Here is a 26,124-nt window from a genome sequence, read left to right on the forward strand (position 1 = left end):
AGGGCAGGCATGGTAGTGTAGTGGTTAGTGTAACGCTATTACAGCGCCAGCGACCTGGGTTCAATTCCCGCCACTATCTGTAAAGCGTTTGTACGTTCTCCCTGTGACTACGTGGGTTTTCTCTGGGTGCTCCGGCTTCCTCCCACATTCCAAAGGCCTATGAATTAGGAAGTTGTGGGCGTGCTATGTTGGCGCCAGAAGCGTGGCGACACTTGCGGGCTGCTCCCAGAACACTCTGCGCAAAAGGTGCATTTCACTGTGTGTTTCGATGTACATGTGACTAATAAAGATATCCAATCTTATCCAGCCCTGCTTGTCACACTGCATACATTAATCAATGCAATCTTCTGTAGAGTTAAAGATCAAACTTAACTCCACAAAAATTAAGTTTGCAGATGACCATGTCACGGTTGTAACAACTGCAACATGCTCTGCTGCGATTTGCTCAAGCTTCTCTAACAGTAATTCCCCAACCCATGGTGGCTGTTCATGGGCAAGGACAGCAAGTGCATGAAACAGCTCCACCTGCAGGTTCCCCTCCAAGTCACACACCACTCTGACTTGGAAATATATCACTGTTCCTTCATCATCACTGTGTCAGGATCTAGGAACAGCCTATCCAAAAGCACAGTAGGAATAACTTCACCAATACAAACTGCAGCAGTTCAAGAAGGCAGTTCACCACCACCTCAAGAACTATTAAGCCGGCCCATACATACATCCCACTGTGAATAAGAATATACGCCTCCTACTTAACTGTCAGTTTAGGGAGATTACACCAATCATCCTCATCGTGTACAGAGTGACATTCAGCCTACCATGCCACACATTCTCAAACAAGTGGCTTATTTACATATTTTCCTCCCACTTTATCTGAGATTGCAAACCTATGTTAAACTGCAACACACAAAAGCAGGGGCATGGACCTGTCCCAGCATCATTAAGCACATTAAGGGCACTTTTATTTATATGTACGTGTACAATACAGTTGTTTAACTTGCTGTGCTCCAAAAGCAGTCAGACTTAAATTTCTGTAGAGGGCCCTACATACATGGCAAATCGTCTGTCAACTGTGTATATCCCCTCTTATTTTTCTGTCCTGCGAGGACCCCTTAATATTTCTCATTCTCCTCATTGAAGGGTCTTCATAAAACAAACTCTCTTGCCTATGGTGGCTCCTAATCAACTCAAGAGTTGAATCTCCATGGATCTTACAGGCAATTAACTGAAACAAGTTATTTATTAATTACCGATTAATTTACCAATGACCCTCACCAAGTTTTATCGATGCACGTTAGAAAGCATCCTATCATCACGGCTTGGTACGGCAACTGCTCTGCCCTTGACTGCAAGAAACTGCAGAGAGTTGTGAACACAGTTCAGCACATCACGGAAAACAGCCTCCCCTCCATGGACTCTGTCTATACTTCCCTCTGCCTTGGTAAAGCAGCCAGCATAATCAAAGATACTATGCACCCCAGACATTCTCTCTTCTCTCCCCTCCCATTGGGAAAATACAAAAACCTGAAAGCTCGTACCACCAGGCTCGAGGACAGCTTCTGTCCCGCTGTTATAAGACTATTGAATGGTTCCCTAGTACGATAAGATGGACTCTTGATCTCCCAATCTACTTTGTTATGACCTTGCATCTCATTGTCTACCTGCACTGCACTTTCTCTGTAGCTGTTACCCTTTATGCTGCATTGTTTTATGCTCATTGTTTATGCTCATTGCACTGTGTAATGAATTGACCTGTATGAACAGTACACAAGACAAGATTTTCACAGTACCTTGGTACAAGTGACAATAATAAACAAATTCCAGTTCCAATTAATAGGGACATCACCTTCTGTGAGAAGTTCTTACACACATTTTAAGTGACTGGCCCCTCATCTTGTAACTACAGGCTGTCCCCGGGTAACAAACAGGTTCTGTTTACACAGGCGTCCATAAGTCAATTTTGTCCGTAGGTCAGAAAATACACAAAAATCACTTGATACGGTAACCATAACCCCACAGACTGGCATCAAAAGCACATAAGAGTGATAAGATAGAACAATTACTACAAGTGAAGAGATAGAAGAAATGTGTTCTGCCGTTCATAGTTTGTGCGTACGTCAGACTTTTGAATTTAATAACGCTGTGGGAGCTCATTCATGGGGGGCAGCTTCAAGTTCCTGGGCATCAACATCTCGGAGGATCTATCCTGTGCCCAACACATAGATGCAATCATGAAGAAGGCATGCCAGCAGCTCTACTTCATTAGGAGTTTGAGGAGATTTGGTATGTCACCAAGGACTCTTGCAAATTTCTATAGATGCATGACGGAGAGCATACTGACTGGTTGCATCACCACTTGGTATGGAGGCTCCAATGCACAGGATCAGAAGAGGCTGCAGAGGGTTGCAGACTCAGCCATCTCCATCACGGACACAACTCTCCCCACCATCGAGGACATCTTCGAGAAGTGGCGCCTCCCATCACTAAGGACCCTCACCATCTGGGACATGCCCTCTTCTCATTACTACCATTGGGGAGGAGGTACAGGAGCCTGAAGACCCACACTCAACATTTCAGGAACAGATTCTTCCCCTCTGTCATCAGATTTCTGAACAGTCCATGAACCCATGAACACTATCTTGTTATTCCCTTTTTGCACTATTTATTTGTCTGTAATTTGTAGTAATTTTAAGTCTTTGCACTGTACTGCTGCTGCAAACAAACAAATTCACAACATATAAGTCACTGATAATTAACCTGATTCTGATTCAAATGTACAAGTGTCCATAAGTTGGGTGTTTGTAACCCATGACAGTTTGTTCAGGATTCTCCCAAAAGCGGAGACATCCCATCGTCTACTCTGTCATGCTCCCTCAAGGATATGTTTCACCGAGACCACCGCTCACTTTCCCAAACTCCAAAGAATAAAGATCAAATAAATTTAAGGTGAGAGGGGAAATAGTTAAAAGGGACCTGAGGGGAAGTGGTAGAGGCAGGTACAATTCCAACATTTAAAAGACACTTGGACGGGTACATGGATAGGAAAGGTTCAGAGGGATATGGGCCAAGCACAGGCAAATGGGACCTGCTTGGACAGACATCTTGGTCAGCATGAACGAGCTGGGCCCAAGGGCCTGTTTCCATGTTGTATAACTCGATGAATTTCTTTAGCACCTAGTGATAGGAAAACCTTCTCATCCGAGGAATTAGCCATGAGAATCCCTTTTGAGCTGCCTCCAGTGTGAGTATATCCCTTCTCAAGTAAGGGGAATAAAACTGTACACAGTACTCCGGGTGTGGCCTCACCAGCACCCTGTACAATTGTAACAATACTTCCCTAATTCAGGATGAGGTTCCTTTTGAGAATAAAATTGGGGTTTTCAAGGACAGTCTCCCCCTTCCTTCCACCCGCCTCCCTCCGGTCCCGCTGCTGAACGCGGTGAAACAGCGCTGCGTGTGGCGCTATCGTGCGACGAGACAAGTTGGCAGATGCACAGCCCACCCCTCGGTGTATCTGAAGGCAGCAGCGAGAAATGAGCGTTCAGCTTTGCTGGGACAGGGCGAGAAAGAGAGCCGCTCCTGGATCCAGCGTTTCTCATTCCGGACTATGTCTGGGGGACCCTCAGGAGAAGCGGAGAGGACGGCGCGCTGTTGAACTCACTGAAGGCAGCTTGCAGAACCTGTGGTAAGTGTAGCCTCTCTCACTGTTTCAGCTCGCTCCTTCTCTCCCCTTCTGTTTCACCGAGGTGTAAAATAGCCTACACCTCACTTTCACTCCCCCTGCGAGGTCATTATTACTGAGACTACACACACTAACACTCGTACATCGACTAATCTTTATCATAGTGATTCTGCAAATAGCGAGCTTGTGATTTAAAAAAAAAAAAAAAAAGATTTTTAAAAACTGCATTGATCGGATTCAGAATGGTTATCAATTTGCTTTTCCGGAATCGGTGTCATTGCCCTTGCCTTTGGAAATTATATTGATAATTTATATTTGCATAAGTGGTGAGTTATATCCGGTAAATAATCCGATGCTTCTAATAGAGCAGCTTCGTGGAGTTAACTAACTTAGACGGTGAAATGGACTGGGAGCAGTTATCGAGTTTGGGGAGGAGGTGGGTTTGCTGGGGTAATGGTTCGAAACAACGAGGCACCGCCCGTATCTCTAACTCTTCCCCCTACTCTAAATTACTTCTGAGGCTGATGGACAATTGGAAATATCAAAACGGACGCAGGTAACAGACCTGTATTATAGCGAGCAGGAAGAGGCCATTCGACCCATCAAGCCTGTACGACGAACTCACAGTGGATCTTTGGTCCACGTTCCTACCCCGTCCCCCTTGCTCCCCTATTCTCCAAATGGCCGTCCTGAATATATGCAGTCGTCCGGGCCTCCACCGCTGTCTGGGGTAGAGAATATCAATGATTCACAACCATTTAAGAGAAGGGATTTCTGGTCATCCATGTTTTATGGGGACGACTCCCACTCTCTCTTCATTGGTTGGTAATTCTGAAGGTTCAGGTCTAGGTGGTGGTAAAACCAAGGTCAGTAAACATCATAGACTGGTCCACACCAGCCCCTGCACCCACCTACACTAATCACATGTACCCACATTGGGTCCATAACCTCCTGTGACTTGGCAGTTCAGTCGATGCCTCTTAAATGACATGAGAGCATCTGTCTCCATCACCCCCTCTGGCAGCAAGTTCCAGATTCCAACCACTGCCTGTGTGGAAAAAATGTCTAAATCCTCCACCACTCACCTTAAACCTATGCCCTGTTGTCCTAGACACCCTCACCATGGGAGGAAGATTCTCACTATCTATCTCAGTCATAAATTTGCCCACCTCTATCAGGCCACCCCTCAGCCTTCTCCGCTCCAGGGAAAACAAACCCAATCTAACCAATCCAATGCAGTCAAGGTACAGAAGAGCCGTGACCTTATTGGATGCCAGAACAGGTTGCGGGGCTGATCGGTCACCTTCTTTTCCTCCTGTCGAGTGGTCCGCGCGTGTGGTGTAAATGTAAGCCTTCCTTTGCCTTATGAACACTTATAACTTCTCCACCCACCCACTCAGTTCTGCAGGGGTGAAGATGTGGCTGGAGAGCAACCTGTCAGTGCTGTCCAACGATTCGGCGCCCTGGAATCTGGCAGCAAGAGTGTGCAACAGTAGTACCTGGCTGGCTCCCCAGGACGTGATGGTGGGTGTCCTGCTCACTCTCATCGATCTGGTCACTTTCCTGGGCAACACTGTCGTTTTTATCTGCCCAGCTGTGGAGAAGAGACTGAGGACAGTCACCTACATGTTCATCATGTCTTTGGCCTTAGCAGATTTATTGCTCGCTTGCCTTGTTATGCCCTTCAGGTAAGGAGTTGACTGTGGAATCATAGAGTCATTGTATCATAGCAGCATAAAGGAGGTCCATTTGGCCCAGCAAGTCTGTGGTGGCCGTTTGTAAAGGTATTCCAGTTATCCTACTCCTTGGTTCTTTAAATTGTCCTCTAAACCTAAACCCATTGTCAAAGCCACCACTCTTTCGAACAGCACGTAAGAGAGAAATTCCTCATCCCACCTGTACGTCTTATGACAATCATCAGCCTCTCCATATAATTTTTTTCCTTCTCTCTTTCTTTGCCTCCATCTATTATTCACCTGCCATGGACCCCCAACTCCACCCCCACTCCCCTGCCCTACCTGGAACAACCTGCCTGTCATCTTACACCCCTCCTCAGTGCACCATCACCTCAGGCTCCTGTCTCACCACTCCCCTTCTCCTCTTTATACTGGCTGTCTCCCCTCTCCACTCTCGACAATCCCTTTCCTCCCGCTGATGCTGCTCGACCCGCTGAGTTCCTCCAGCAGATCATTTGTTGCTCCAGATCCCAGCACCTGCAATCTCTTGTGTCCCCACCTAAAATCTATGTCCTTTGGATAAGACCCCATTCACCAATGAGGATAGTGTTTTTACCTACTTGGTCTGCACCCCACTTGATTTCATGAAAAATCCTGGAATATCTCCTCTTGATTTTTTTCTGCTCTAAGAACAATCCCAGCTCCACAAAATGTTGGAAGTATGCTCAGCTGGTCAGGCAGCATCTGTGAACCTGAAACAATAACTCTGCTTCTCTTTCCACAGATGTTGCCTGACCTTCTGAGTATTTTCAGCATGTTCTTGTTTTATTTCTGGTTTCTAGTAGATTCTCAGCCTTAGCTCCAGCTTTATTTGTTTAAAGAGATGTGCTATAATCTATTATTGGAAGCTATTGCTCTACTAATATACCTTTGACAAACCTGTAATCCCTTTAGTCTTTAATATTTAGTCTAATATCAACCCTTTAGGTTAGATAGTTCTTTATCCTTAAACCCTGCCTCTTTGACCAAACTTTATGATCTATGGTCTTCTGTGATTTGGTTTCAATTATTCCATCTTTCTGCATTGTTGTGAAAGCACATTAGCTGCAGAGTGATTGCAATTTATTGCTGTAACAGGATTTCTGTTGAAGGCTGTGCTTCCAGTTGTCAGTATCAGGATCATCCATTCACAGTATTCACCCCAGGCAACTTTGTAAAGGATCACTTTCTGACTCTGTGGTCTAAGAGATCCTAATCTAGCAGGGTCACACGATAGTAATGTGGTACTTACTGTCAATCAGATATCCAATCCCTTTCAAATCAAGGTCAGAACATTCTGAGCTAACCCTCTGTAAATTGTCTCCAATGTGATGGCACCAACTTTCATCATGATCAATATGAACATAGAATTATTATGACACAGAAGGAGGGTAGAGTTTCCCTCCATTAACTTCACCTAAATCCCCCATAATCTTTTATACCTCTGTCAAATTTCCTCTAAATCCTGTGCTACAAGTCAACCATCCCAGCTTCTCCAGTCCAATACTGTGGCTGAAATCCCACATCCCTGGAATTAGACTAGTTGATTTATTCTGCACCCTCAGAGGAGCTTCACCTCTTTTGCAGTCTCAGTGTGATGGCATTCAAATCCAGGATGCCTATTGCCTCAAAGCAGCATTTGTGTTATCACCTCGTAATGCCTTGCAGTAATCCCTGGGAAAGGTGGTCATAATGGTAAAGGTTGCCCTCTGCACCACTATATGACAATTGGTATTGGTATTGGTTTATTATTGGTACAGTGAAAAACTTGCCTTGCATACCGGTCAATTCAGTTACATTGAGTTAGTACAGAGTGCATTGAGGTAGTACAGGTAAAAACAATAACAGTACAGAGTAAAGTGCCACAGCTACAGAGAAAATGCAGTGCAGGTAGACAATAAGGGTCAAGGTCACAAGGTAGATCATGAGGTCAGAGTCCATCTCATTGTATAAGGGAACCGTTCAATAGTCTTATCACAGTGGGGTAGAAGCTATCCTTAAGCCTGGTGGTACGTGCGCTCAGGCTCCTGTATCTTCTGTTGGTATTGGTAATTGGTCATTGGTTTATTATTGTCACATGCGCTGAGATAAGGTGAAAAACATTGTTTTGCATGCCATCCATACAGATCACTCCAAAACATAAGTACATCAAGGTTGTGCAAAGGGAAAAGCAATGACAGAATGCAGAATTGAGAGCAGAGCAGGATAACAATGAACTTCAACCTTCAGTGGAAGAGTGAAGCATTGCTCCAATTACAAGCACCGGATTATCACCACTTTCTTTTATCGAACCTCAATGTGTCCCAAGGAAATCTGTGACTCCCTGGTGGTGACAGCTGTAAGCCCAAGTATGAGTTAAGGTACAACTCATTTAGCATAGAGGGCAGTCGGTTTCTGTGAATTTTGTGCACAGAAGACTGTGGGCCCAAAATACATGTTGTGACGTCACAAACTTCAAAACCAACTGACTGGTTATACAAAGGCGGCGTTGTGTTCCCCATCCTTTCAGTGATCCCCATCATAAAAATAGACCTAGGATTAGAGCAAAAGTAGGCCACTCAGCCCCTCAAGTCTGCTGCCCCATCTGATAAGATTGTGGCTGATCTGATTATTTCATCAACTATGCATCTCCATCCACCTTTCACTTCTTTATCGTGAATCTATCTATGCAAGTAGCCCCTGCTCTCCATCCTTGCTCTTGCCACCATGGTCGTTCCTCCCCGAGTCTAACCCCTCCATGGTCCCTCCTTCCCCGACTCTGCATCCCCTCAGCAGTTCCAGCATCCTTGTTCTTATCCAAAACAAAAGTTGAACTTAAGCTAAACTTTCACTTTGGTCTGTAGGACACCCTCACCTATAAATTTCCTTCCGAGTCACACCTTTTCTTTGTCATTGCTGGGTTTAAATCCTGGCACTCCCAATTCAATACCGCTTTAGGGGTACCTTCACCAGAAGCAATGCAATAGTTCAGGAAGGTGGATCGCCACCACCTTTTCTCAAGGGCAGTTCGGGATAGGCCTTAATGTTGATGCACATATCCCATGAGAGTCATAGAGTCACATAGCATGGAAACAGGCCCTTCAGCCCAATCAGTGCATGCCAACCAAGATGCCCATCAAAGCTAGTCCCATTTGCCCACGTTTGGCCCATTTTCCTATCCTTCCTATCCATGTACCTGTCTAAATGTCTTTTAAACTTTGTAACTGTATCTACCTCTACCACTTCCTCTGGCAGCTCGTTCCATATACTGACCACCCTCTGGGTGAAAAAGTTGCCCCTTAGGTTCCTATTAAATCTCTCCTCTCTCACTGTAAACCTATGCCTTCTGGTTCTTGATTCCCCAACACTGGAATAAGACTGTGTGCATTCAGCCTATCTGTGTCGCTCATGATTTTATATACCTCTATAAGATCACCCCTCATTCTCCGATGCTTCAATGAATAAAGTCCTAGCCTGTCCAATAGCAGGGTAACCAGAACTGAACACAGTACTCCAAATGTGGCCTCACCAACATCTTGTACAACTGCAACATAACATCCCAACTTCTATACTCAGTGCCTTGACTCATGAAGGACAGTGAGCCAAAAGCCTTTTTCACCACTGTGCCTACCTGTGACACCACTTTCAGGGAACCATGTACTTGTACTCCTACGTCTCTCTGTTCTACAACACCCCCATGTCCCTACTGTTGACTGTGAAAGTCCCACCCTCATTTGTCTTCCCAAAATACAACACCTTGCACTTATCTGCATTAAACTCCATCTGCCATTCCTTGGCCCATACCCAGCTGATCAAGATCCCTCTGTAAATCCTGATAACCATCTTCACTGTCAATGACACCACCTATTTTAGTGTCATCTGCAAACTTACTAATTATGCCATGTTAGAGAATAAACAAAAGTATCCATTTGAATGACAGGGTCCAAGTATCCCTGTGTATACACGAGAGGTCTTTGTGTAGGATGAATTTTGCTTGTTACTTATAAATGCAATATAACTCAGGTTTTGTACATCACTCTTGACTGCTTCCTTTTCTGAAAATAGTACTGAATAATAGATAATCGTCAGAAATTGTGCCTGTTTCTGACCTTATGATGGAGGGTAGATCATCAATGAAGCAGAATTGCTGCAGAAAAATATATCTCCTTATCCAACAGTAATTCATGTAGTACTGCTATCTGCATCATCTGATACACATCTTTTGGAATTCACTCTGACCTAGTGTAATTTCGCTTTTCGGTATACAGTAATCTTTGCTCAAAACTGCAGCAGAACAATCTTCAATTGGGAAAAAGTATGAGAAATTGTAAAGGAATAACCTGAAATTACCAAGAGTGTACAGCGAAGGAACTCAACCTGTCTATCCAAAGCATCAATCAACCATATCTCTTTCAGAAACTACTGGGACTCAGTGCATAAATCCACAGTCTTTAAATTCACTTATTAAGGCTTCATCATCTTCACTGAAATTTTTCATGGAGGAGAATAAATAAAATTGTTGAAGAGTGATTAAAAGATGATAAAATATAAAATTGAAACAGTGAGCCTATTAGAAGACAGGTTAATATGGTAGTTTAAGATACAATTAAGCCTTGTTGCCCAATTATCTTTCCTCCATTATGAATGAACCTTTGGAACAATGTTATTTTATTGTTCATCTTTCCTAGATTAGAAGGAAAAGCAGTAGATTAGCATTTAAATTGCACTTTATCTAAAATGGCAGATGGAACTCAATCCACAAAATTAAGGGAAACAAATAGAGCAAAGGAGCACACAATTAGTGATAGTCACTGAGACACAACAAGGAATGCCACGGAGCTGTGGGACTGTGGTGTGGAGATCACAGAATCCTGAAGGAAACTACACAGGTAGATAAGGCAGTAATAAAGGCATAAGATTTAGTACCTTCATTGGATGAGGCATAGACTAAAAGAATACGGTGGCGATACTGAGACAGTGTAAAATAGTAGAGAGGTTACTGTTAACATTTCAAATTATTACATTGCAGGAAAGATTACTGATGCTTAAAAGAGTTGCAGAAGAGATGTATGAGGGTTTGGAGAATGAAGTAAAAAATTGAGTAAGCTGGAATAGAAACAAAAAATGCTGGAAATATGCAGCAGGTCAGACAGCATCTGTGGAGAGAGACACTTAATGTTTCAGGTCAAAGACACTTTGTCAACAAGTCTTCAACCTGAAACACTAACTCAGTTTGTCTTTGCCCAAACCTGTCTTTGCAGTTGTACAAAACACTGCTTAGATCGCCACACTACAGAAAGGGTGAGGTTGCGATAGAGAGAGTGCAGAAGAGATTCACCATGATGTTGCCCGGAATGGAGGTCTGTGGTTATAGGGAGAGATTGGATAGGCTGGGTTTGTTCTCACTGGAACATAGGAGGCTAAGGGGTGACTTTTTACAGCTTTACAAAATTACGAGGGACTTAGATAGGATAGATAGTCAGAATCCTTTTCCCAAGGCAGGGGATTCTAAAACTAGATGGCACAGGTTCAAGGTGAGAGGGGACAAATTTATAGGAGATCTGATGGGTAAGATGAGTGGTGAATGTTTGAAATGAGCCTCTAGAAGTGGCAGCAGATGCAATTACTAAAGGATATCTGGACTGGTACTTGGATAGGAAAGAAGTAGAGGGATACAGGCCTGATGCGGGCAAATGGAAGTAGCGTAAATAGGCATCATGGTTGGCATAGACAGGGCGAGCTGTAGGGGCCTGTTTCTGTGCTGTACACTTCTATGATTCTATGATTCTAGATGCTGCCTGATCTGCTGGGTGTTTCCAGCATTGTGTTTTTGGTTTTATTTCAGACTTCTAGCATCTGCAGTTTTTTTTTGATTTTCATTGATTAACCTGGGCCCATTTCCTTTAGAACAGTGGAGGTTGAAGGAAGATTTGATCGAAGTGCATAAAATTAAAAGAAGTCTTGGTAGAGAGGCCAGGAAGGAATGATTTCTCTTGGCATAGCACCCATAAAACTAGACTTAAGGAAATTGGTTGGATTCGAACAAATTTGAGAATTATTCACATCCAGATGGGAGTTTGGAAGTCACCACCTAAATGGATGGTAGAGACAGCAATCCTAATCCCATTGGAAAAGTATCTAGATGGCAGTTAATGCTCCATAACCTACAAGACTACAGGTCAAGAGTAGGACAGTGGGAACTGGCTGGAGAGCAGTTGTCAGTCTATGTTGGCTATTGGACTAAATTCCCCCCTTCTATGCCATCAGTTGCTATGATTCACTGATTATGTCCCTTTTATCCATATTTATTCCACACATATTGACAATCCCCAATCTAAACAAAAATCTCTTGATCTCTGGAAAACTTCAGTTGATTGCCAGAATCAACAATCTAATGAAATGAGAGATTTCTATTACAAGTTTCTAATTGGCCTCTTAAATGGTTTAGCTCAGATTTTGTCACGTCCAGATTTTCCTCGGGGAAACCCTCAATGATGTTATAATCTGTAATCCTTATATTAATTGCATCACACCCACAATCTTTATCACTCAGGGGAACAGAAACCAAAGTGGGAAATCTGAAATAAAAATAGAAATTGCTGGAAATACTCAGCGGGTCAGGCAATATCTGAAGAAGGAGGAACATTTCAGGTCAATGGCATTTAATTAGAACCGGGAGAAGTTAGACATGAAACACTGCTCTTTGGAAGTTCAATGTAAACTGGAGGAACAGCTCCCTCATCTTCCAACTTGGCATGTTGAACTTTGCAATATCAGAAAATCCAGTCATTGACATTTCGGGCATTCAGTTTATTCCTCACTTGTCTCATGGTATTTCAGATTTCGTTCACTCCTCCTACTTACACCTCCCAGACACACCTTTTGTTATTCGCCAGGTTCTTTCGTGCAAAGCCACCACTATTTATGTCACTCAGTCTTCTCCAGCTCCCCATCTATCCACATCCGACCTGTTCAACTCTCTCTATCTCCTCCTCCTCTGCAGATTAAAACCTTTTTCATTTCCAATTATTCCCAGGTCTGATGAGGAATCCTCGGCCCGAAACTCTCTGCCTCTGTTTCTCTCCCTGTAGATGCTGCCTGACCTCCTGAGTGTTTCCAGTATTTCCAACATCTGCAACACATACTTCTGGAGAAAGTGCCCATCTGGGTTCATCTGCAGCAAGGGAACAGCATCTGCTTTAGTGTTTTTCAAACTTATTGCAAACCTTTCATAATCACTCAGGCAATTCTATGAGTTAAGAAGGCTTGATCATTTGATGGTGATTGTGATTTTGAATGAATTGGGTAAGAAGGGTGAAGCAGATTTGTTGGCTTGGTCTGTCAGGATAGGTCAAAGCAACAGAAACACAACATCCAATGCAGCAAAACACAATTTATTATTTGAGCACATTTTAGCTACAGTTTCTGCACAGAATAAGATAAGGTAAGATCTCTTTATTAGTCACATGTACATCGAAACACAGTGAAATACATCTTTTTGCGTGGAGTGTTCTGGGGGCAGCCCGCAAGTGTCGCCACGCTTCCGGCACCAACATAGCATGCCCACAGCTCCTAACCCGTACGTCTTTGGAATGTGGGCGGAAACCAGAGCACCTGGAAGAAACCCACGCAGACACAGGGAGAACATACAAACTCCTTACAGACAGCGGCCAGAATTGAACCTGGTTCGCTAGCGCTGTAATAGCGTTACACTAACTGCTACGCTACCGTGCCTGTCAGTAATGGGCTGAATGCTGTGTGTTACTTAACCTCTTTAGAATATTCTAAGACAGTGCACTGTTACAATGCCATCTTAGAAGATAAGCAGGGTGCAATGTTGAATGCTGCTGGACTTTAAATGACAGCATACTTGCTGCATCAGGCAGTAAGTAAAGGCTTATAATTCAGGCTGCAAGGTTATATGGACATCCTGAAATCATCATCTTCTGATGAAGAGCTTGAGTTGGGGAGTGGTAAAGGTGCTTTTTTAAATGCGACATTGTTGTGTGATCGATCAATAGAGATCCATTGATCTTTGATTCAAGACACGTTGGGTTGCACTTGGTGTATTGTGTGCAGTTCAGGAAGGATGTGATTGCACTGAAGTGGCTACAGAGGAGATTGACCAGGATGTTGCCTGGATTGGAGGATTTTAGTTATGGGGAGAGATTGGATAGGCTGGGCTTGTTTTCCCTGGAGTGAAGGAGGCTAAGGGATGAGCTGATACAAAATTATGAGAGGCATAGATGGGGTAGATAATCCTTTTCCCATGACAGAGGTTTCAAAAGCAAAGAATGCACAGGTTTAAGGTGAGAGGAGGGATTTTTAAAGGGGATCTTTTTAAAAAAAAATCAGAGAGTGATTAATGGCTGGGATGCGCTGCCAGAGGAGATGGTGGAATCACATACAATTACTGTACTTTAGAGGCATTTAGACAGGCATTTAAATAGGCAAGGCATAGAAGGATATAGTCCTAATGTGGGCAAATGGGATTTGTGTAGATGGGCCAAAGGGCCTGTTTCAGAGCTGTTCAACTCTGACCCTAAAGGAATCAGGAAGTTACGGTGATGTAAAAGATCAGTGAGGAAATGGAATAGTGGAACACATTCAAGGGGCAGAACAGCCCACTCCTGGTTCTGTTTTATCTGCTCCATGGTACGGTGTCCACATTAGAGTAGATTGGACCCTGCCTGTGAAAGGACTGCTTCAGGGTGAACCATACCCGATCCAAAGCCATTCTTGCTCAGTAATAAAACAAAACAATTCTTCACCTTCCTCACACTCAGCCTGCTTTCCCCTTCCACTCCCTCATTTTCCCCACCTCACTCTATTCCTCACTCTACCCACTCTCACTCCTCCCCTCCTCATTCTACCCCTCCCTCGCCCTCCACTCCCACGCCTCACTATCGGCTGCCCTTCCCCTCATTCTCCACCTCGCTCGCTCTCCCTTCTCTCACTCCTGTCCCTCTCCCCTCCACACTTACTCACCTCACACTTTCCTTTCCTCATTCACCCCCCTCTCGCTTGTACTCCCTCTCTCACCTTCACTCTGCTCCTCCCTCACATGCTCTCCCTCTCTTCCTCCTTCAGTCTTGCTCTCCCTACCCTATTTTTGCCCTGTCCACTCCTCCTCTACCCCTCCTTCACTCCCCCATTCCCTCCCACACTCTTTCCCTGCTTCACATCCCCTCCCCCTCTCTCTCTCCCCTCCCAGCCCTCATATCCTCCCCCTCACTTTGCCCCCCTCTTTCTTTACCTCAGAACAGTTTGCCATTTTCTGCCTCAGAAATAAATCCTCCAACTTTCTGGATTTACATTTGGCCATCTGTAATTTTTTTTGGTGTTAAATGCTTGACCTCTTAATTAACTTGAAGATGTCCATTATCCTTCACTTTTCCAAGTACACTCCTAACTCTTCCAACCTCTTGTTGCAAGGACCAAGATCACAAGACAAAGGAGCAGAAGTAGGCCATTCAGCCCATCGAGTCTGCTCCGCTACCTCACCATGAGCTAAACTATTTTCCCATCTAGCCCCAATTCCTGACCTTTTCCCCACATCCCTTGATACCTTGACTAGTTAGATACCTATCAATCTCCTCCTTAAACACCCCCAATGATCGGGCCTCCACAGCTATATGTGGCAATGAATTCCATAAATCCACGATCCTCTGGCTAAAGAAGTTTCTCCTCATTTCTGTTCTAAATGGGTACCCTCTAATTCCAAGACTGTACCCTCTAGTCCTGGACTCACCCACCAAGGGAAACAGTTTCGCCACATCTACTCTGTCCAGTCCTTTCAACATTCGAAATGTTTCTGTGAGGTCCCCGGTAATCCTTCTGTACTCCAATGAGTACAGCCCAAGAGCCAATAATCACTCGTCATATGTAAGCCTGTTCTATCTTTTTCCATAACATTTTAAAACGAATAGAATTGTGGTCACTGGACCCAAAGTGCTCCCCAACTACCACTTCAGTTACTTGGCCCACCTCGTTCCCTAAGAGGAGGTCCAGTATTGCTCCTTCCTGAGTAGGTTCCTCTATATATTGCGTGAGGAAACTATCTTGGACGCACCGCACAAATTCCACCCCCTCCAGGTCCTTTGCATTCTGGGTGGGCTAGTCGATACCAGGAAACCCGGGATGGAATGATGGTGTTCTGCGAAACAGTCACCTCATCTGCGTTTGGTCTCATCAATGTAGAGGAGGCCAGAAATGGGGCACCAAATGCAGTAGATGATATTAAGGGAGGTGTAGGTGAATCTCTGCCTCACCTGAAAGGACTGTTTGGGTCCTTTCACATGCGCCCTGTCCATAACCGCGATCTGCATCTCCCCGTTGCCAGTCACTTCAACTCCCCCTCTCACTCCATCACAGATATGTCAGTCCTTGGCCTCTTCCACTGCCAGGAGAATTCCAAGTGCAAACTGGAGGAACAGCACCTCATTTTCCACCTTGGGACCTTGCAGCCTAATGGCATGAACATTGAATTCTCCCACTTTAAGTAATCCCTACACCACCACCACCCCCCCACACCCACACCCAACTATGCCTCTTCTTTTCTTCCCTTTCCTAGCCTCTCTCTTTTTTTTGCTAACCCCCTTTTTTTCTCCTTACCTTTGACCCATCCCCCAGTGGATCTGCTCTTCCCTCCTCCCCCACACCTGCCTATCGATATCTCTTACCTGCATCTATCTATCACCACCTTGTGCCCACCCCAACTCCCCTCATTTGTCCACCTATCACTGCTCTGCTTTTCCCTCCTATATATCGGGCTTCCCCTTTTCCTATCTTCAGTCCTGAAGAAAGGTCCCGACCCGAAACGTTGACCACGTGCTTTTCTCCACGGATGCTGCCTGGCCTGCTGAGTTCCTCCAGCAAGATAGTGTCTTTCATCTAGATTCCAGCATCTGCAGTCCTTTGTTTCTCACAGGAGGAGAACATTTGGACCATTAAGGATCAACCCTAATCCCACTCTGAGAGCTGAGATATCCAGCAGTGCATTTGTCCTGAGCATTTGTCCTGAGCATGTGTATTTTAAATTGTTAAAAATAGCTCTGCTCTCTCAGTACAGACACATCTCGAGGCATTGGCACAAGTCCAAGGCAATGCAAAATAACTAATTGGAAGGTTAGGGAATCCATAAATTCAGTTGTCACTTAACATGGGAGGCATACAGTCCTGTTCCTTCACACAGACTCCATGAGCAAACATCATGTGCGACTTAGCACACCTTATAACTTTGGAAGATTCATTTCTAGCCCATTGTGACTAATTGAATCGTCTTTGAAAAGCCTCTCAGCCATTAGAGACTGTTTAATGTCTTCTCAAACATTCTGCCACAATGTTAGGATGTTTATGCTGGGAGCAATTCCACAATGAACGAAACAAGGGATGGAAATGTCAGCTGCATTTTGCAGCTGATGTGGTTCTGTGCTGTAGGCAAATGCAGAATTCACCGTTATTTTAGTTCATTTCATTGTTTGAATGTTTTTATTTTTATCAGATGTTCACAATGCTGCTGGATCCACGTTGCTTGCCATGGGGATTAACCAGTTGCACATACTCACCTTTGGTGCACCCCTGGTCACACTTTCCACAGTAATCGTCCTCTATTATGGCAGCCAGCACAACTCCCACCATCCGTAAATTACTGCGGTTGGGGACACCAGAATAATGCTATCTTGGTCAGAAAGTGCGACCCAATGTCATGAGTTCAATCCCATGTGCAGGCAGAAGGGATTAATGTAATTAGACATCAGTATTGGTATTGGTTTATTATTGTCACTTGTACCGAGGTACAGTGAAAAACTTGTCTTGCATACCGATTGTACAGGTAATTCATTACACAGTGCAGTTACATTGGGTTAGTACAGACTGCATTGATGTAGTACAGGTAAAAACAATAACAGTACAGAGTAAAGTGTCACAGCTACAGAGAAAGTGCAGTGCAATAAGCTGCAAGGTCACAACAAGGTAGATCGTGAGGTCAGAGTCCATCTCATCGTATAAGGGGACTGTTCAATAGTCTTATCACAGTGGGGTAGAAGCTGTCATTAAGTCTGGTGGTACGTGCCCTCAGGCTCATTATCTTAATTAGTTTGGCACAATATTGTGGGCCAAAGGGCCTTTTCCTGTGCTGTATTGTTCTATGTTCTATCCCACCCAGCGCACTGATATCAATATACATGTAATGCTGTAGGAAAGTGGTGAAAGATGCCAGATTATTATTAAAAACACTACAATTTATTGTGTGCAGTTCTGGTCACCCCATTACAGGAAGGATGTGGAAGCTTTGGAAAGGGCATAGAAGAGGTTTACCAGGATGCTGCCTGGATTAGAGGGTATGAGCTATAAAAAGAGGTTGAACAAACTTGGGTTGTTATCTCTAGAGTTTCGGAGGCTGAGGGGAGACCTGATAGAAGTTTATAAAATCATGAGGGGCATAGACAGAGTAGACAGTCAAAATCTTCCAGGGTAGAAATGTTTCAGGGTATGCATTTAAAGTGAGAAGGGAAAAGTCTAAATCAGATGTGTGGGATAATTTTTTTTTTCTTTTTTTTTTACACAGAGAATGGTAAGTGCTTGGAACGGGCTGCCAGGGGTGGTGGTGGAAGTAGATATGATAGTGGTGTTTAAGAGGCTTTTAGACAGACACATAGCTGAAGATCCTGATGAAGGGTCTCGACCAGAAATGTCGACTATTTATCTCCCTCCATGGATGCTGCCTGACCTGCTGAGTTCCTCCAGCATTTTGTGTGTGGTTTAATTTGGCACCGTGTTCAGCACAGATTGTGGGCCGAAGGGCCTTTTCCTGTGCTGTACTGTTCTATGTTCTATGCACTGCAAAAAAAAAAAAATCAGCAGGTGCTAGAGATCTGAAGTAAAACAGAAAACACAGGAGACACACAGCAAATCAGGCAGCATCCAGGGTGAGAAAGAAAAAAAACGAGTTAACGTTTCAGGTCAGTGGTGGTCAGAATTTCTGGGGAAGGGAACAGTGGAAGATCTATCCTGTTGACTTCTAGTACTCTCTCCACTGATGCCACCTGGCCTGTCGAACATTTCAGGCATTTTCTGTTTCAGTTTGCATTAGAGACACAATTGACTCACTGATTCCTGTCAGTGACAAAGATCCTGCCATTTCCTATCTGCTCCAACCTGAAGTCAAATAGCCTAGCAAACTAAGCAATTGTCCGGGCAGTTAGGAATGCTCACATACACTCCGTGTTAATCCGTTAAAACAAAAGGATCTCTTCCTTTTCCACTAACGTCTGAAAGTGATTGCCTTCATCTGGTGGCCAATCGCATATTGGAATAGTGCAGGCGTCCAAATGAACAGTGTGGGTTGAGAGTGAAACATAGAACATAAAACAGTACAGCACAGTACAGGCCCTTCAGCCTATGATGTTGTGCCAATATATAAACCTTATCCCTGTTCAATCTATCACCCTCTCTACTTCACCTCCCGTAACCCTCTATTTTTCTTTCATCCATGTACCTATCTCATAGTCTCTTAAATGACACTCTCATATCAGTCCCTACCACCACCCCTGGCAGTGCACTCCAGGCACTCACCACTCTCTGTGTAAAATAAAACCTACCTCTGACATCTCCCCTGAACTATCCTCCACGCACCTTAAACGGGTGACCTCTAGTATTGGCCATTGCCTCCCTGGGGAAAAGGTGCTGGCTGTCCACTCTGTCAATGCTTCTCACAATCTTACATACCTCTATCAAGTCTCCTCTCATCCTCCGTCGCTCCAAAGAGAAAAGTCCTAACCCGCTCAACCTCTCCTCATAAGACATGCCCTCCAACCCAGGTAGCAACCTTGTAAATCTCCTCTGCACCCTCTCCAAAGCTTCCGCATCCTATAATGTGGTGACCAGAAATGAACACAATATTCCAAGTGCAGTCTAACCAGAGTCTTGTAGAGCTGCAACATTACCTCTCGGCTCTTGAACTCAGTCCCCTGAGAAATGAAGGCCAGCACACCATATGCCTTCTTAACTGCTCTATTCTCTTGTGTGGCAACTTTAAGGGATCTATGTACTTGGACCCCAAAATCTCTCTGTTCTTCCACACTGCTAAGAATCCTGCCATTAACTTTGTACTCTGCCTTCAATTTCATTCTTCCAAAGTGTATCATTTCACACTTCTCTGATTGAACTTCATCTGCCACTTCTCCGCCCAGCTCTGCATCCTGGCTACATCCTATTGCAACCTACGATAATCTTCTTCACTGTCTACTACACCACCAACCTTTGTGTCATCTGCAAGTTTACCAACCCATCCTTCCATTTCCTCATCCAGATCATTTATAAAAATCACAGAGAGCAGGGGTCCCAGAACAAATCCCTGCGGAACACCACAAGTCACCACCCTCCAGGTCAAATACTCCCCTTGTACAACCACCCTCCGCCTTCTGTGGGCAAGCCAATTTCAAATCCACACATTCAATTTTCCATGGATCCCATAACTCATGACTTTCTGAATGAGCCTACCATGGGGAACTTTGTCAGACACCTTACTGAAATCCATATATACCACATCCACCACACTACCTTCATCAATTTGTCTTGTCACTTCCTCAAAAAACTCTAGTAGGCTCGTGAGGCACGACCTGCCCTTCACAAAGCCATATTGGCTATCCCTTATAAGACAATGCTTCTTCAAATGCTCATAAATCCTGTCCCCAAGAATCCTCTCCAATAGTTTGCCCACCAGTGAGGTAAGACTCACTGGTCTCCAAGTCCCTGGATTATCTCTTTTACCTCTCTTGAACAATGGAACAACGTTTGCCATCCTCCAATCCTCCGGTACCACTCCTGTGGCCGAATGATCCAGAGTTCATCCAGCTGCAGGTCCAGCTCCCTAACGTGGTCTGTAAGGAGCTGCAGCTGGACACACTTCCTCCGGCTGTAGTCCTCAGGGACAATGGAGGTCTCCCTGATTTCCCACATCCTACAGGTGGAGCACACTTCTGCCCTGACTACCATTTCCACTGTTCTATACAAAGAAAATTACAAATAACAGAGAAAGAAAGAGAACCTACCAGAAGCCTCCACTCACCTACTCCACCTCTTGACCCAAAGCCTCAGCTCCCCACTCTAACCCTGTCCACTCACACAATGGCCACTCCGCTTGACCCTAACTTCTTTTTATTGGGAGTTGCTGCCTAATTATCCAATTAGCTAATCAACTGGCCTATCAACTCACCACAGCAACAAGAACAACAACAGGCCTACCTTTTCAAACTGCTTCCCACTCTCACTCTAGTTCTCGCAGTACTTACCATGGCAACGAGACTTCCTGCTCCCGTGCTTGTACAACTCACCACAGCAGCATGTAGATAGATATGAAGGAGGCATCTGGCAAATCTGCCAGCTCTGTTACTGGGACAGCTCTGGTACCTGGGACAAAGGTGTGAGGTGGTTTTTAATGTCATTAATCTGCTATTTCTTTTGCATTCACTTGCAGACAAAGAAGCCTGAAAGTTCAGCAATATAAACAGAAAATGCTGGAAATACTCAGCAGGTCGGGCAGCATCTCTGGAAAGAGAAACGTTATCTGCTTCTTTTCCCATGCATGCTGCCTGATCTGCTGAGTGTTTCCAACATTTTCTGTTTTTGTGTCAGATTTCCAGCATCTGCAGTTTTAAAAAATTTTTATTAACTAAGTCCTCAACGCATTGCATTATTATTTCATTTGAAAGGATCTAAATGACTGCAAGTAAATGAGCTGGCAAATTAAATACCAATGCTGTGAAATTCCCTTGTGAGTTGGTGAAGTCCCCGCATCTCAGTGACTTAGGTGGAATCGCTCGATTGTTGCATAAATAAATCTCCTGCCAATCTTCCATAGTATTGGGAAGGCTGATTGGAAGAATGTCTGAGAACATTACGGGTGTGACTTCCATCGACATATAATGGCTTGAATTTTATGATCAGCTTGAAAGAAATAGAACTCACAAGGCATTACTTTACAGCTTCTTGCAGACCTTTGGCATAGAAATGGGGCAATGCACAGTGATATTTATTTCAATTCTGTGCTTTTGCAAAAGCACTTAGGACAGTGTGAAATCTAATAACAATCATTTCCAGGTTGTTTTGTCAGATTCACATCAAGTGTCATCATTCCCGAAGCAATATTATTTTTGGAGGACCGCTGGTATTAGCCCACGTCGTTTCAACAGAAACTCTCAGTGGGCATTCTCTGGACAATGAGGTCATAGAGTTATACAACACAGAAACAAGCCCTATGGCCCCACTCGAATGGTCTTGAGGTCTCCATAGCACGGTGCTGGACCGGAATTCCATCAATGTAAGGCCTCTACGTACCATTTATTATCTTATCCGGCATCAAGCATCTCCCCCCTCTCCCAAACCAGCTATCTTACCCATTCCGATCACCCCAACATGACAGCTGATACTCCAGTGCTCTGACCCCCTAATACCCCAATCTCTCCAATGGCACAATAGAAGCCCTAATCAGGCCTCCAACTGCTGGCTCTCTCCCTCCTCCCCCACCAAACCTGCAGGACCCAGCATGCAGGGGTACAGTAGCATAATGGCTAAATTACTGGTTTAATCACTGGTGGTCTCGATCATTATTCCAGAGATGTGAGTTTGAATCCCGCCAAATAATGCCACACAGCTCCAGCAACTTCAACCTTCGCTTTGGGTGCTGTCTGCGTGGAGTTTGCACGTTCTCCCCATGACTCTGTGTGTTTCTCCCGCATGTTCTGGTTTAGAACATAGAACATTACAGCACAGTACAGGCCCTTCGGCCCACAATGTTGTGCAGACATTTTATTCTGCTCTAATATCTGTCTAACCCTTCCCTCCCACATAGCCCTCCATTTCTCCAACATTCATGTGTCCATCTAAGAGGTTTCCTCCCACTTCCTGAAGATCTTCTGGCTGGTGAGTTAGTTGGCCGGTGTAAGTTATTCCTGATACAGGTGGGAGGCAGGAGAATCAGGTTAGAGTTGATGTACATGTGAGAGGGAATGGGCGACAGGGAAATAACTGGGGAAATGGGACTGATGGGACCACTCTGAGACCTGGGCCAAATAAGATAAGATATCTTTATTAGTCACATGTACATCGAAGCACAGAGGGAAACACATCTTTTGCGTTGAGTGTGCTGGGGACAGCCCGCAAGCGTCACCACGCTTCCGGCACCAACATAGCGTGCCCACAACTTCCTAACCTTTGGAATGTGGGAGAAAACCGGAGCACCCGGAGGAAACTCACGCAGACACAGGGAGAGCATACAAACTCCTTGCAGACAGCGGCCAGAATTGAACCCAGGTCGGTGGCGCTGTAATAGTGTTAAGCTAACCGCTACACTACTGTGCCTGCCCCTCCTACTATGTCATAAGAAAGAAATATGAGAAAGCTGGTTTCTTCATTCATTCCACAGAACATGAAGGAAGTGCGATGCTGCTCCAGTATGCTGATGCCTTAGGATTCACCGACACTGAGGTTTACAGACCACAGCTAGAATTGAAAGGCCATGGACCTCTTTATACACTGCATGTTAACTCCCAGAGGCCATGTTTTGTAGCACTCAGTAACAGCATGGTACTTATTTGCTACTGAGCCATGCAGAGTTTAGACCAGGGAGTCTAAATCAAAATGTTCAGTCTTAAATCATGAAAACAAAGCAAAATAAAGGGATCTTAAACAATGTGTTGAGAGAGAGAGAGATAAAAGAGTTAGAAATATAAAATTACTTCAAATCTTAAATAATCTCTAATAAAGGACAAGACTTCCCAATTGTAAACTTACATTTTTAGTTAATTTTTTTGCTATTAATTATTACATATCATTGATTAATTCGGCTGACTATATCTATGCCAACCAACGGGGACCCATTTGTATAAATCCAATCTTCCAGCACTTGACCCATAGCCTTCTATGCCTAGGTGATTCAAGTGCTCATCAATGCACCTCTTAAATGCTGTCAGTGACTGTACTTCCACCAATCTCTCAGGCACTCTGTCATGCCTTTAGAATTTCACCTGAATGCAACAGCTCTAAAGTTTTCTGCTGTCTGTCAGCTTCCCCTTTCCTCGGGTAGCTGCTTGGGATCGAGGATGGCTTGCTACAACTCCAGTTTGGTAGGTTCTGAGTTGGCTGTTGAGGTCGATGTTGGGACTGCAGACATTTTCACCGGTGGAGGATGAGGTGCCTGTTGGGGTGGGTGACGTGCAGGTTTGAGAGGAGGTACACTCCTGTCAACTTGCATGGGGCTCCTCTGTGCACTCAATGCATGGACTCAAGGTTCTCAAACAATCCTCAATACTCCTTCTCCACTTGGGGTTAGGAATTGAGGTTGCATATTTCCAAGAAGCACATCCTGGAACCGTTTCCCATGTTTGTTGGCTAACAAATGGGTAAGTACCTGAACCTCACACCCTTACAAGAGGTCAATACCAAATTTGTGGCAAGGCCCTGTTATGGTGGAGGCTGTGGCACAGTTGGTAATGCCTGCTCCTGGCTGGCTGGGTGGGTGCACATGTAATATGAGGTGCACAATGGGTAGCAATCTAGATGCCCAAACCAATGAACATCATAGAGTCACAGACTAACACAGCATGGAAGCAGGCCCTTCAGCCCAACTCAGCCATGCCCACCAAGATTCCCATTTGAGATAGTGATTGGGGTTGTGCAGTTTGGTTCGAGAGTCATAGTCATACAGCATGCAAACAGGCCCTTCGGCCCAACTGGTCCATGTTGACCAAGATTCCTATCTAAGCTAGTCCTATTTGCCTGCATTTGGCCCATATCCCTCTGAACCTTTCCTGTCCAAGTATCCTGTCTGTAAGGAGTTTGTACGTTCTCCTCATGTCTGCGTGGGTTTTCTCCAGGTGCTTTGGTTTCCTCCCACATTCCAAAAGACGTACGGGTTAGGAAGTTGTGGGCATGCTATGTTGGCGCCGGAAACGTGGTTACACTTGCGGGCTACCCCCAGAACACTCTACGCAAAAGATGCATTTCACTGTGTGTTTCGATGTACATGTGACTAATAAAGAAATCTTATCTTTTAAATGTTGTTATTGTACCTGCTTCAACCACTTCCTCTGGCAGCTCGTTCCATAAACACACCACCCTCTGCGTGAAGTTGCCGCCCCTCAGGTCCCTTTTAAATCTTTCCTTGGCCTTAAACCTATGCCCTTTAGTTTTTGATTCCCTTTCCCTGGGAAAAAGAGTGCATTCACCCTATCTATGCCCCTCATGATTTTATACACTTCTATAAGGTTACCCCTTAGTCTCCTATGCTCCAAAAATAAAGTCCTATCCTGCCTCTTCCTATAACTCAGGCCCTTAAGTCCTGGCAACATTCTCTTAAATCTTCTTTTCACTCTTCACAGCTTAAATCCTAAGCGGTAAATTGAGAATCTATGTTAAGTGCCCTTGAATTTGATACATACACACCAATTAGTCCATTTGAAAGAGAAATCTACCTTCCTTACAAATCTTGATTGTTGACTGACGCGTGACCCTGCTCACTGTTCCCTCAGTTTCTCTCTTTGTCTCCATCAACACACCCTTGTCGTGGAATCTTCCCATGCAACAGCAGGAGATGCAACACCTGCCAATTCCCTCCACTATATTGGGAGCTTGTCTATCTCATGAAAAACAAACTTAGATCGACTGACTGCTCTGCAGAACATCTCTCTATTCAGCCGTCACGGTTGACCCTGAGCTTTCAGTTGTTTGTCACTTTAATTCTCCATCCTACCTCCATCCTGATCTCTCTGTCGGCTTCCTGCTGCACTCAAGAGTCAGAATCTGAGTTATTGTCACCGACTTAGATAATGTGAAATTTGTTGCTTTGTGGCAGCAGTACAGTGAAAAGTTACTGTAAATTACAGAAATAAATAGTGCAAAAAAAAGTAATAACGAGGTAGTGTCGTGGGTTCATGGCCCGTTCAAAATCTGACGGCAGAGAGGAAGAAGCTGTTTCTGAATCATTGACCGAGGGTCTTCAGGCTCCTGTACCTTCTCCCTGATGGTAATAATGAGGTGAGGACCCTTGGTGGTGGATGCCACCTTCTTGAGGCACAGCCTCTTGAAGATGTCCTCGATGGTGGGGTGGGTTGTGCCCGTGATGGAGCTGGCTGAGTTCACAACCCACTGCAGCCTCTTGCAATCCTATGCATTGGAGCATCCATACACTCTTCTCTCCTCTCCCATCAGGCATAAGATACAGGAGCCTGAGGGCACATATCACCAAGCTCAAGGACTACTTCTGTCCCACAGTGATGAGACTATTCAATGGTTCCCTTATATAATGAGATGGACTCTTGACCTCACAATCTACCTTGTCTACCTGCAATGCACTTCCCTGCAGCTTTGACACTTTATTCTGTATTCTGTTACTGTTTTTACCCTGTACTACCTCAACGCACTGTGTAATGAATTGATCTGTATGAATGGTATGCAAGACAAGTTTTTCACTGTACCTCGGTACAATTGACAATAATAAACCAATGCCAATACCAGGCTGTGATTCAACCAGTCAGAATGTTCTCCACCATACATCTACAGAAGCTTGTAAGATTCTTTGGTGACATACCAAATCTCCTCAAACTCCTCATGAAGTAGAGCCACTGGCATTCCTTCTTCGTGATTGCATCAATGTGTTGGGACCCAGATAGACCCTCTGAGGTGTTGACACCCAGGAACTTGAAGCTGCTCACCCTTTCCACCACTGACCCCTCAATGAGGACTGGTGTG

The 26,124-nt window shown here is 44.6% G+C and overlaps 1 protein-coding gene across 1 annotated transcript in view; it reads left to right on the forward strand.

Annotated features, from left to right (window-relative positions):
* The first annotated feature begins 3,534 nt into the window (after nucleotides 1-3,534).
* Nucleotides 3,535-26,124, forward strand: part of LOC127580126 (octopamine receptor 1-like) — a 32,691-nt gene continuing 10,101 nt past the window's right edge. The window contains exons 1-2 of the mRNA XM_052033341.1: nucleotides 3,535-3,685; nucleotides 5,083-5,370. Coding sequence (XP_051889301.1) covers nucleotides 5,099-5,370 — 272 coding nt within the window. The 5' untranslated portion in view covers nucleotides 3,535-3,685; nucleotides 5,083-5,098. The remainder of the gene's footprint in view (nucleotides 3,686-5,082; nucleotides 5,371-26,124) is intronic.

Source organism: Pristis pectinata, chromosome 2 (genome assembly GCF_009764475.1).
Source record: "Pristis pectinata isolate sPriPec2 chromosome 2, sPriPec2.1.pri, whole genome shotgun sequence".
In the NCBI taxonomy this organism is placed as follows: Eukaryota; Metazoa; Chordata; class Chondrichthyes; order Rhinopristiformes; family Pristidae; genus Pristis; species Pristis pectinata.